This window comes from Thermobia domestica, chromosome 3 (genome assembly GCF_964235325.1).
Source record: "Thermobia domestica chromosome 3, izTheDome1.hap1.1, whole genome shotgun sequence".
NCBI classification, from domain to species: domain Eukaryota; kingdom Metazoa; phylum Arthropoda; class Insecta; order Zygentoma; family Lepismatidae; genus Thermobia; species Thermobia domestica.
This window is the reverse complement of record NC_137456.1, coordinates 148,015,915-148,029,453: the sequence shown is the minus strand read 5'-3', so window position 1 is coordinate 148,029,453 and position 13,539 is coordinate 148,015,915. Positions and strand designations below refer to the sequence as shown.

The 13,539-nt window shown below is 34.7% G+C and overlaps 1 protein-coding gene across 1 annotated transcript in view; it reads left to right on the top strand.

Annotated features, from left to right (window-relative positions):
* LOC145680802 (kielin/chordin-like protein) overlaps positions 1 to 13,539 on the top strand; it is a 114,076-nt gene that overhangs the window by 42,601 nt on the left and 57,936 nt on the right. The window contains exons 4-5 of the mRNA XM_081751852.1: positions 2,349 to 2,471; positions 5,528 to 5,647. Of these exons, the coding sequence (XP_081607978.1) occupies positions 2,349 to 2,471; positions 5,528 to 5,647 (243 nt within the window). The remainder of the gene's footprint in view (positions 1 to 2,348; positions 2,472 to 5,527; positions 5,648 to 13,539) is intronic.

The following is a 13,539-nucleotide window of genomic DNA, read 5'->3' as shown; positions in this document are numbered from 1 at the left end:
TGTAACAAAAGCACAAAAGTATAATTTTAGTTTTAGTTCAATTTCCTATAAGGGGTTGTTCCTTTATACAATTTAAATTACATGTTCTTCTCTAAAAATGTATCTATAGAAAAATGTAACTTTATGACATTTTAGGTATTTACAAGTAATGGTCACGTTTGGATGAATCGAGTTGGTGCACTAAGTGTGCTCAATATGTCAAGGAAGTTCTTGGTTGCAAATCTCAAAGGGTTTAGGAGATACAGAAACTAGAACTTCACATGAAAGTACATGCTATAGTCTATTTCTGTACGAGATCTTATGGTCACTGATGACATTCCAGCTGCCAATGTCTTCAATGCGGATCAAAGTCGCTTTGAGAAGGAATTGCATTCGTACCGGACGTTGAAGGAGATCAGAAAAATAGTGCGATATATGAGTGCAACATCTCATTCCTGTATGATAATGCCGGTTGTGTCCGTGGACGAAGAAATTCTACGTCCCATATATGTTCTGGTGGTTGAACCCAATGTTACGTTTCCTGCAGCAAAACCAGCCGATCCAGCTAATGTAATCTTAATCTCACTTGCGGGTCAAACAACGAACATGAACAAGCATAGCCTTAAGTCTGTGGCTATTTGAGAATGCGTTTTCGAAGCGTTATCCCCTAGAGCGAACGCTAGCAAGGTGGCTATTTGATAACTTTAATTTCGCCAGAGTTATAAATCACACTGTGAGCCAGTCAGGGTTTCCAGGTCTTTTTTGTCAAGTCTATAATAGCAGAGCTCCAGTACTCTGCACAAAGCATCTTCAAAGCAGCTCTTTGTTGCTAAAATCCCCTTGCTGGCAACATGTCTTTCCTTTCTTTCCTTTCCTTTTGACATCTTTTAAACAGCAGGTGGTCTATTGTTCCGAAACGCAACAAATACGCTCGAGCTGACGTTTTCTCCGCGATTTTATTGCTTTAGCGTTTGTGATTAGCCACCCACATTTAGATACATGGTCAGCATACTCCAAGCGTACGCATGGGCAATAAAAACGCATTGCAAACTCTACAATTAGCCAGGGATTAAGACTTTCTATTCGGACGTTATGTGGAAAAGCATTCCAGGTGATAGGAAGGAAGTCCTTCTGTAACTTGATTCATAGACAGCAAACAAAGACGACAGTCTTTCGTCACAGTGTGTGCCATAAGGATTTGCATTGATCATGTGGCTCATACCTGGTGTATGTAGTGGCATGATTCAACCTCTCGATGTGAATATTTGCGTCGTGACAGGTTCATACAACGTCAGTCGTTCACAATTTACCAGTTCAGTGCCCCTTATTTTCTGAACATAGTTCGATTCGCTTTCAATAAGCCTGGATACTTGAATGAGGAGCAGGCCTGCAACGAGAGGAGAGCTAGGGGGACTGGCCCCTCTAAACTTTTCATGGCTCCTCCAAACCCCAATGCAGAATACTATTATTAATACAAAAAATACAATTTAAATATTTGTAAGAGAATTTTTAATGACTTTGCTCCCTAACATGTCCATGCCCCCCTATACTTGTGTGGCTGCTGGACTGATGAAGGGCCTGAAAGTTGGATGGTTCGTTACAATTACTGCTTTGACAAAATTGCAAACAACAGATGTTTCAAGTGTGACTTAATGCGTTTGTCAGGTGTGCTTACTGTGAGCGTAGTATTTGTGCCAGGCATGCACTATTTTCTGAACTGCATATTGATTGTAGTAATTGGTAACTTTCCTATGCAATAACAAAACTACTTCGGATTTGTAAAACAAACAACTTTCTCTTGTGTTTCATCACTTAAATATGCTGGAAATACGAACATAAACTAGTTTAGAGGAAATAATAGGTATAAGACTTCTCTCTTATGTTTTGGACTATGTATTACGACTATAACATGTACCTCCATGTGATGTTCTAATAGCTGTATCTCCTAAACTCTTTGAGCTTTCAACATAAAACTTCCCTGATATATTGAGCACACTTAGTACTACTTTACCACATATGTCTCGGGCAGCAACTCGATTCATCCAAACGTGACCACTTGTCAGATTATTCAGAAAAAATAGCATTTTTCTATTCTTACTTATAACGCGATGGAGTAAATTAGCTGAAGACAAAAAACAAACTCTAATAATAATAATAGTATAGTTACATTTTCTAAATGCTTATCACAAAAAGTTTGAGATTCGAAAATATTGACGTACTGAAAGTAAAATTTTGACGGTAAAATATGCAAAATTAACATTACAAATTAAAGTTAATCCTTTTCTTTCTATCACTGTAACAAGGTTAACTCAGTTTTATAGTACAAAAAGAACGTTATCTTCTATAAAATGTCTTCTATTTATCCACAGAACAGGTTGGATGTCAAGATGGGTTATTTCAGTGTAATTCTGGCGAGTGTATTCCGGACAACAGAGCTTGCCGTGGTTTCAGCATTTGTCCGGATAGAAGCGACGAAGATCCTGAAACGTGCAGTAAGTAAATTTTTCTGTATGGTTGCTAAACATAGTCGCTTACTATGAGGGAAGACCATAGACTGAAAGTACTGTATATTTTGTCACAGACACCCGAGGTTGACTAGCGTGCTCTACATTGTGGGCCGGACTGTAAGGTAACTTATTTTCTCAATAACAATTATGTTGTAAGGTGATCTGCTTACTTATGTGGCTAAAACTACACTGGGGGTATATTTATATCCCCTTGGATATCTACGTTACCATATTTGTTTCAAGTACTTTTTTATTATTCTAAAGAGCAAAATACTGAACAGGAAGTATTAGAGCGTATTGCAATATATCGTTGAAATATTACATTCATATTGGAATATTGCAACCTTTCCCGCCACAGAAACATTACGTAATTAATATAGTTCTAAAGCGTATGAACAAATTTACGTTTCGCTAACCTAACCTATCTAAACTTGCCCTAACCTTACCTCCACTAACAAAACCAACATAACCTAACAAAGCACAACCCAACATAAACTAATATACCAATATTATCGATGACGATGACACAAATAAATATGTTTCTAATTGCAAATCTGTTGGGAATTCGAAATTAAACAGTATTATGGGTATCCGAGGGTTAAACAAACTTCTACAATATTACTAGTGTCTAATGAAAAAAGAAAAGAAAATATCGCAAAATGAGGCATATACGTATCAATCGATGAACCACTTTGATTTTACAAAACTACTGTATATGTCCGAATGTAAGTAATGGTGCGTGGATTTTCATTGAATAGAAAAAAAATAGATTTTTAAATATCTAAAAATTCGTTCTGTTTTATAACCATACCGCGTACTAAAATGAAACTGACACTGAAATGTATCCTCATCAAGCTTCCATTATGACAGTAGCAAGACTCAAGTACACAATGTAGTTAATAAAATCATAGTTCAAAATGATGATAAGCTAGAAAAGGAAGTTTTGTTTAATTATGATATTATAATAATTTGATGAAAGATTAATTGATAGATGACATCCATCTGACCAAATTACAAGATTGGGGGTAAAATTTCATGTGTATACATGTTGAGAAAAACATGAATAGTTATACAGGCAAACAATATCTCGTTCTTTGCTAATAATCAGTGGCGTATTTAAGAGTGGATTACAGGGTCAAAGCCCCCCCCTGAAATTTTGTTTACTATATTTTAGTAAATGAAATTTCTAGCAGAATTCTCACATTTCCAGGAATAAAGTTAGCAAAGCTCCCTCGAGACAAAACCGTAAATACGCCACTGTCAACTATAATTCATTAATTTTATAATGCATTAATTTTAGAATTCTAGTATTTATTTATTTATTTATTGATGCATTGAACGTATGTATTAAAAATGTACACTATTCAGTAACGAAAGAAAAAATGTTACACTGTTAAGTAGCAGATTGTGTCTATTATGGGGGTGGCCAATTCCGGAATTTTTACCTTCCAGAATTCGGAAGGTAAAATCGGAAAAATTCCGGATCTCGGGAAATGTCCGGGATTCGAAAAAAATCCGCATTTGGGAAAAATTCCGGAACAGAAAATTGTAGAATTCAGAAATTATCCGGGTTTCTGAAAAATTCCGAAATTTGGAAGAAATCGAAATTTAGAAAATTCCGGAATTCAGAAAAAACTGGATATTTCTGAAATCCGGAATTTTCCGAATTCTGGATTTTTTTCCGAAATCCGGAAAGTGAAATTTCCGACCCCGAAAAATTTTGGCCATCCCTAGTCTATTGTGTTTTTGTCTCCTCCAAACAATAACATATTCTGCATACTGTAACAATGACACACATACGCCAAACACTGATTCATATACTGTTTTTAATCACCATTAAGAACTACGTGAAGAGGTACTAATCATTTTGTTACATATTCATTGTTAAAAGATTTTCTTAGTTTCATTATTAGTACATAATTGAACGGCTCGGGGAAACAATGGTAAGCGCCACTTTCGATCAAATAGTTATTAGGTGGAATGGGATGTGATAGAAGTCCAGAAAAATATGTAGGCTGTTAAATTTCAGAAATATCCCTTCAGACGGCAGAGAAAGCTTCTTTGGTATGAAACATTGCATTGAATTGCATGCGAACGGCTAACCCTTTTTCCCAGTTAACTCGAAAATTAGGAAATGCGACATATCGTTAAGCTAGCCAAGCCGATGCTTTATTTCAATTGAAAAAAAAAAAATGAAATGAAATTTTTGTTTTACGTCCCATGATTATGCCGATCTAAACGAGACGGTGATCTTGAACAATGAATTAAATGGTTTAATGAAGAGAATGGGAGGAAACGGGACAACCCCGAGGAAGTCCATGCACAGTGTTTGTCCACCACATAGTTCACTTGGCGAGGGCTGGGATCGAACCCGGGACCCCAAGCACCAGAAGTGAACGCTCTACCACATTAAAAAAACTTCCAGACTATTTTTTTTCTATTTTAACCACTTCTAAGGACTATTAGACACGACAGGGACACGAACACAGAAACATCGAGGACAGTTAAAATTCCACCCTTGTTCTTCAGAGGGACGGGAACCCCCAATGGGCTTCGCCTCACGATCATCAGCCTAACGCATCAGACCGTTCGGCTACACCCACGGGTACCACTGAGCCACCGCGCCCCTCTTTATTACAAATTAATTCAATAACCAATACTCTGGTTATTGTAAAGGTAACACATTAACCCCTTGTACTGAGATGACGAGTCTACCTCGACCTGGCTTCCCGATGCGAAATCGCACAATGACGAGCTGCACTTGTCATAAAATTTAAACTATTGTAGCATCACGTAGGGTTACTATATTGATGTTTTGAAAGTTATATAATGATAAACCATCTATAATACACTTCTATAACTTATACTACAATTATCAGAATTCAGAAAATAAATTGTAGTGGAAGGGATTAGTAGCGGGTTTTGTATCATTAACTGATTTGTTATTAATGAAAAAGGTTAAATGTTTAGAATGACTTTTTCTTACTACAGAAGATGAATCTTTTAATTTATCTAATAGCAGCTATGTTTTATCATGACAGAGAAACGACTAGGGTGCAATGATATAGACTTGTATTGCGGGAAGTGTGTACCCCCGAACAAGTTTTGCGATGGACGTAAAGATTGCAAGGATGGAAGTGACGAAGATCCGAAGATGTGTAGTAAGTTTCATTTTAATTTGGATAAATTTAGAAAATTAGCTTCATGTGCAATACCATTATGTGTTCGAAGGTTTAATTTAAAAAATCTACATAAGTAACGATATATGTAGCGAAATATACATCAATTTAAAGGAAAGTTGATGCAAAATGCAAATTATGTTACAGCAGTTACTCATATCAGCAACAATTGGTAATACTGTACTTTATAAAATATGATAGCCATTGTTAACAGAAGTATTTATGTAGATATATACAACAATAACTTTGACTTGGGCTGAAACTTAATTGGATATTGAGTGATCTGATAAGTAGTTTGTACCGTTTTGGCATAGAGTTCGCAATGTCTTTACTTAAATACATTGTTGCCAGACGTCGTTTATTGCTTGAATAAACTGATTTCTTGCTGCAGGTGTCCTTGCGAAAACCATAACCTATAAATCATGCCATAAATTATTAATAGGGTCACCGACGAATCACCATGCCAAGGAAGTTATGTAACATACCGTAAGGAAATAATCTTTTATAACTCTGGCACGGTGGGAAAGAGCAGAACCGTCTTCAATAAAAAATTACTCACCGTTGAATAAATCTCTTCTCGAAGGAATCATTTTGTATGTTTGTGCATTAACAACCATCACAAATATGGATTATGCTAATCCTACTGGAAGAGAACCATCCCTAAATCATGATACTTGTACAGTACGTTCAAATGTCAACTGTACACGCAGAACTAAGTGCTTCACCAGACATGTGATGCAACATTTATGGGCCTGGTACATGAACCATGTCCATAAATTTTGACTTTTGCCTCATCACTGAACAGTACTTTGCTCCATTCTTCTTTAGTTTGATCCTTGTGCGTCGTATCACACTGCACACGCATTGTACTTTGTTTTCGAGTAATGTATGCTTCTTCACAGCCCTCTATGAACGAAAACCAATGGATTTAAACTTGTTTCTCATTGTACGAGAAAAAACATTGATACCAGATATTTCCCGTCAATACGTTGGAAAATCTTGTAGCGACTGAAATATTTCTTCAAGATACACCCACCACATTATTCTATCTAGGAAAGAATTTCACTTTTCTACCACATCTGTTAATTCTTTCACTTGTTTATGCTCCATGCTTTACGAATTGTAGCTAATTGCTTACCTACTGTTCTTTCATACACTTCCAAAATCTGCGCACGGCATTGGTTTTGCTGCACTCATTTAACATGAGAATTTTACTGGATTTTGGCGGTGTTATGTAATAAACTTCTCCACATTCTATATCCTATACAAATTAATTGCACGACTTTTCTTCTGAAATGCACTCACTACAAACATTTGTGGAAGAAAATTTGAATGTTTAAGGTATAAATTTGAGTTTTAAAACTGACAACAAATTTCACAAGCACGTTTGGCAACTTCAACATTCCATCTACGTAATCCAGAACCTCTGCACAATGGGAATAGAAAGAAGAATGTTACTACACGATCAAATGATTTAATAGATGAGCGCGGACCTCACAGTAAACTAGATCTGGTTGGCCATAAAATGAACCTTCGAAAACGTTGAATTGTGTTTCTTTACGTTATATTTTTAAAAGTATCACTCGTTTTTGCAAATATATTTAACTTCTGTAACAATTTGAAATCTGAATAAAATTTTCTTTAAATTGATTTATATTGCATTGTATGTTTATGCTTACTTTTGTTGAGGCTCCTTTTAAATATTGTAAACACATATGGGGTGGATGGCATATAACTCCATATTTAAAACTTTTAATGTTTTTTTAAGTAATTAAATAATTTTTATGAAACAAAAAAGAAAAGAAAAGAAACAATTTGTTCCTTAAAATTGTTATGCATTAACAAAATTCCACATAAGCACCACCGTTATTCACAAATTTTCGTAAATATGTGGGGACATCTACGACAGAGTTCTGCAGATACTCCAGCAGTTCAACTGGAAGAATTTGGCAAATTTACCGCTATAAATCAAGAATTTTTGACTTTGGGCAATAAAATTTGTATTGCAGGGTGTTAGATCATGACTGCTTGCTAGCCATTCGAGCCACGACATCCCAACCAGCGTCCTGAAAAATGGCTGTCGAGACCACACATTGACAAACGTTGCAAAATGAAAGTGATCCATTTTGCATAGGGTAGGTCGTTGTAATTTTTCCACGTGGTTGCAATACTGTGAACACAATCTTCAAAGATAGTAAGGTACCGTTCTGCATTCACTTCTTCCCAAAGGACGTACTAACTCAAAACTTTCTCAAATGACATGACGCACCACTGTGACCTTTGGACGTTGTTGGTTTTTCTCAACAAAACCATCAGCGGATCCTCTCTTGTCCAATAGTAACGGTTTGTGCCGGATAACAAACTACCAAAATTTAATACCGATTCATCTAATCTTAAGAAATTACTAGGGATGCGCACGAGACAAGATTTGTGGCTGTGTCGTGTCGAAAATATGCTGTAAAAGTGACGTCTCGACTCGAAAAATGTATATTTTTCTATTGGAAGAGCCGTGTCTCAACTCGACTTTTGTCAGAAAAATCCTGTCTCGACTCGTCTCTTGCGTATCCCTAGAAATTACCGAAAAGATCGGCCAGTCTTCATACCAAGCAATCATTACTCCAACCGATAATCGCAGTCTTCTGGCTATAATTTCTAAAAGTAAAGTCGTTTCATGGACGAAAATTCAACTCTTCCTACAGAACACTTAAGCTTGTGGGTCGGGTTAAACCACTTTCGCGAGATGCTTGTCATTGTGATTTCTGAGGACTTAGAGTGAACATTTCTTGACCTACTTGCACATTTTAATGCATTCTAGATATTGAGGAGCGACCGTTGTAGCATGTTGTAAGATTATTAAAAAAATGTCATTTAAAACTAGCGCCACTTCTAATGGGTGGGGAAAATAGGAACTAGTATTGTTCTGGACGTAGTTAACTGTCCACCTTGTGGTCATTGGAAAATTGAATAAACGGCGGAGAGCACATGCTCTGGTTAATCGTCGGAAATGGTGTAATTTTAATAGAAACTTCAGAACTTTGTCTTCAACGCCTTAATAATTTGGTGATTTGTGATATATTCGACATAATCTGGATAAGTATTTATAATATCTTCTGAAAAGTGACTAGTGAAATCAGTAGAAGTTGAATAGGAGTCTAATCTGAATAGTCTTACGAGGCATTTTTATGTTATAAAATCTAAGAGTGTAGTTTGCAATTTCTATTCCTATTTTGACTGACTATATAATAATCCTAGTAATAGTGAAGATTTTTTACTAAAATCCAAAAGTCTTAACTGAATGAACTCTTAATATTATGAGATTGTGGAAAAAGATATGGCAACGTCTGATCCAAGGGAACATTTAACACTAATTATCATGATTCATCGATGGATTATATAACCAGATTTTGCTGTATGAGTTACGACTATATTGTATATTCTAGTAAAGTTTTGAACAAAATCATTATAAGTTTTAGCGTACAAGTGGAATTAGTGAAATTTATGCAAATTACATTAAAATTTTGATATCTCTATCGACACCACGTTTTGTATTTCTAACGCACTCACACAAATTCCATTATAATGACTTCCATTTTTCATAAATTTGTGTGGGCATTTTTACCCTGCACCACGGCGTCTAAATTGATACAAGACGTCGGCACACAGTGATGAAAATTTTCCGGAAAATTTTGAAACGGAAAATTTTCCAGAAAATTTTCCCGGAAAATTTTCCGATTCATAAAAACATACTCCACTTATTCCTACATCGTTGTATAGCCGTGATGGGAGGTGGAAAATTTTCTTCTGTACTTTTCCGGAAAATTTTCCGTTCTTAACAAATAGTGATCAAGTAACAATTCCTCAGTATTCATAAATTGATTAAATTCATGTATAGAAATGTTAAAAAGTGAAAGATTGTTTAAAGAATCTGAAAATTTTCATGGCTCAGACAATTTTTAGTACTATGTAGAAACAAATGAAACAATTTTTCATGAATCGAAGAATTGTCAGTCCTACACAGTGATGAAAATTTTCCGGAAAATTTTCATATTCATAAGAACATCACTTATTCCTACATCGTTGTTTAGCCGTGATGTGAGGTGAAAAATTTTCTTCTATATTTTTCCGGAAAATTTTCCGTTTTTAACAAATATCAGTGATCAAGTAACAGTTCCTCAGTATTCATAAAATTGATTGAAATCATGTATAGAAATGTTAAAAAGTGAAAGATCGTTTAAAGAATCTGAAAATTTTCATGGCTCAGACAATTTTCAGTACTATGTGGGAACAAGTAAAACAATTTTTCATGAATCGAAGAATTGTCTGTCCTGTACAGTGATGAAAATTTTCCGGAAAATTTTGAAACGGAAACTTTTCCGATTCATAAAAATATACTCCACTTATTCCTACATCGTAGTATAGCCGTGATGTGAGATGGAAAATTTTCTTCTGTACTTTTCCGGAAAATTTTCCGTTCTTAACAAATATCAGTGATCAAGTAACAGTTCCTCAGTATTCATAAATTGATTAAATTCATGTATAGAAATGTTAAAAATTGAAAGATTGTTTAAAGAATCTGAAAATTTCCATGGCTCAGACAATTTTTAGTACTATGTAGGAACAAATGAAACAATTTTTCATGAATCGAAGAATTGTTAGTCCTACGCAGTGATGAAAATTTTCCGAAAAATTTTGAAACGGAAAATTTTCCGATTCATAAAAACATACTCCACTTATTCCTACATCGTTGTTTAGCCGTGATGTGAGGTGGAAAATTTTCTTCTATATTTTCCGGAAAATTTTCCGTTCTTAACAAATATCAGTGATCAAGTAACAGTTCCTCAGTATTCATAAAATTGATTGAAATCATGTATAGAAATGTTAAAAAGTGAAAGATTGTTTAAAGAATCTGAAAATTTTCATGGCTCACACAATTTTCAGTACTATGTAGGAACAAGTGAAACAATGTTTCATAAATCGAAAGATCTTGTATGGAAAAATTGAAGAACTTTTTATGAGTCGGAAAATTTTCATCATTTTGAAGCAAAAAGTAAAACAACTTTTGGTGAATCGGAAAGTTTTATTGCTCTGTAGAAACAAATGTAAGGAATTTTCATGTATCGGAAAATTTTCATCACGATGTAGAAACAAGTGGAAAACACTTTTCATAGGCCGGACAATTTTGGACATTATGTATAGTGATGTTAGTTGGAAAATTTTCCACTATATTTAACTGCACATTCAGCTATAAAATTCGATTCCTGTAGAGGAAAATTAGACAGCAACAAATTATAATTTTCCAATTAGATTTCGGGAACCAGAAAATTTTCTAATATTTCAAGTTGGGATGTAAAAATTTAGTGTTTCTCTCTCTCTCTCTCTTTCTTTCTCTCTCTATTATATCTACTTATTTATAAATGTTGCAGAATGTAAATCTATAAAAGTAGTAAATCTATGAGAAAACCGTCTTCTGCGTATTAAACTGACGAAATCTAATATTGTAAGATGAAAGGTGGATTCTGAGGGAAGAACGCATTGAAGTTTTTGAAACATTCTTGAGATGAAGAATCGTTAGATTTTCACTTCATGAAACTTTTTAAGACAATATTTATTACCAATAAATTTTATAGCTAAACAACGATATAGGAATAAGTGGAGTATGTTTTTATGAATCGGAAAACATTCATGACTTTTAATATATTGAAATTTTAAATAATAGAATGGGATATTTGTACTCTACGAACTCATGTTCTCTGCACTTGGCATACACACACACACACACACACACACACAGAGAGAGAGGGGAGTTGAATTGTGCTGATTTTGAGTTTAACGTCCCTTTCAGCAGTGAGACTATATAAGACGGGACCAACTTATTAACGTGAAATCCGAACTACATGAGCTCCCGCTGGGAATTGAAGCCAGGTCTTCCATGCCAAAGGCGCGTATGCTAACCGCTTAGCAACGAAGGAGCTCGCAGATGAGAAGAGAGAGAGAAACACTGTGTAAAATTTTACTTCCCAACTTGAAATATTAGAAAATTTTCCGGTTCCCGAAAGCTAATTGGAAAATTATAATTTGTTGCTGACTAACTTTCCTCTACAAAAATTCAATTTTATAGCTGAATGTGCAGTTAAATATAGTGGAAAATTTTCAACCTAACATCACTATACATAATATCCAAAATTTTCCAGCTTATGAAAAGTTTTTTTCCACTTGTTTCTACATCGTGATGAAAATTTTCCGATCTATGAAAATTCCTTTCACTTGTTTCTACAGAGCAATAAAACTTTCCGATTCACAAAAAGTTGTTTTACTCTTTGCTTCAAAATGATGAAAATTTTCCGACTCATAAAAAGTTCTTCAATTTTTCCATATAAGACAGAAAATATTTCGATTCATTAAAAATTGTTTAACTTGTTCTCACATAGTATTGAAAATTGTGTGAGCCATGAAAATTTTCAGATTCTTTAAACGATCTTTCCCTTTTTTACATTTCTGTACATGAATTCAACCAATTTTATGATTACTGATGAATTGTTACTTAATTACTGATATTTTTCTAGAACGGAAAATTTTCCGGAAAATATAGCGGAAAATTTTCCGGAACATTTTCCGAAATGGAAAATTTTCCGCGGAAAATTTTCCACCTCACATCACTATCGGCACACCGTGTCTCATAATATTTGCTACAGAACCTTTGTCCATTAGCTTTGAATGGCAATTTTTTTATTGTGTTTGCATCTACAGATGCACGTGGTTCTTTCAAATTCGCCACCATTTCTTTACTGGTATCACGGACTGCCATACTTTATACTGGTATACCAGCAGAGCCCGCTGATCCAATGCACTATGGTACGTGACTGTTACTCAGAATGACATAAATGGAATATTATGTAATAAATTCTATCATTCAAGAAACAATCTTTTCATGAAAATAGGTTAAATTTTAGAAAAGTTATAAAGAACTTTCAATAGGGAGTTAATTCCAGCATAAGCTATCTCTATATATATTATTTCTGTATAATGTTACATTTAAGATTGAAGTAAATCGAAGGAGAGAGATTTGACCTTGAACTAACCTAGTGGGATCTCATAGACCCCAAATGTCACACGTTCTTTTCTAAAATTAAACATGCTTAATTAATGACTGTTTCTTGCCTACTCTTATAAGTTTGGCATGTTTTTTTGCATTTCCCCTACTTTTCTTTTATTTCAATATTTCGTTCAATATAATCATTATCTTATTGTATCCTTAGCCTCTAAAGCGTAAACGTGGAAAGCAAAACTTAGAAAAGTTGAATTTGTGGTGAACAAAGAGCGTGTTCCTAAGTTCTTCCGTTTCCTACCACTGTTTTCATTTCGTCCGATTATCATGAATCTTCCTTAACCTCGGAGCAAACGATAAACTTCATACATAATAAAGTGACAAATTAACGAACATCGTACAATGATTATTAAATAACGAAAAAAAAATGAACGATTGGACAAAAAATCAAATTGGACTGAGTTAACCACTATGTAAGCCAGTCCTCTCCTTGAACAGCCATCATTCTATCACTCTTACTGCATTTTGTTTTCAGTCACTCATACCACTGAATCGCAACTGTTTTGTTCTGGTTAGTGGTTGCATTTACAAATGATATAAGAGTCTGAAGACCGACTTCAAATTTGCTAGCTATAGCTGTTCAGGAAACTAAATGTGTAGCGTAGTAATTAATAGAATGACATAATAAGCTGGACATTTGGTTCGATTCTAGGTCCACTTGTGGATTTCCCCACCACAGTTCTATTTGGATCTACTTACAATCTATCTTTCATAATAAGAAAGTGTCTGTAGCTGAAATCGAACTTATCTTCATGCTCCTGATAATCCA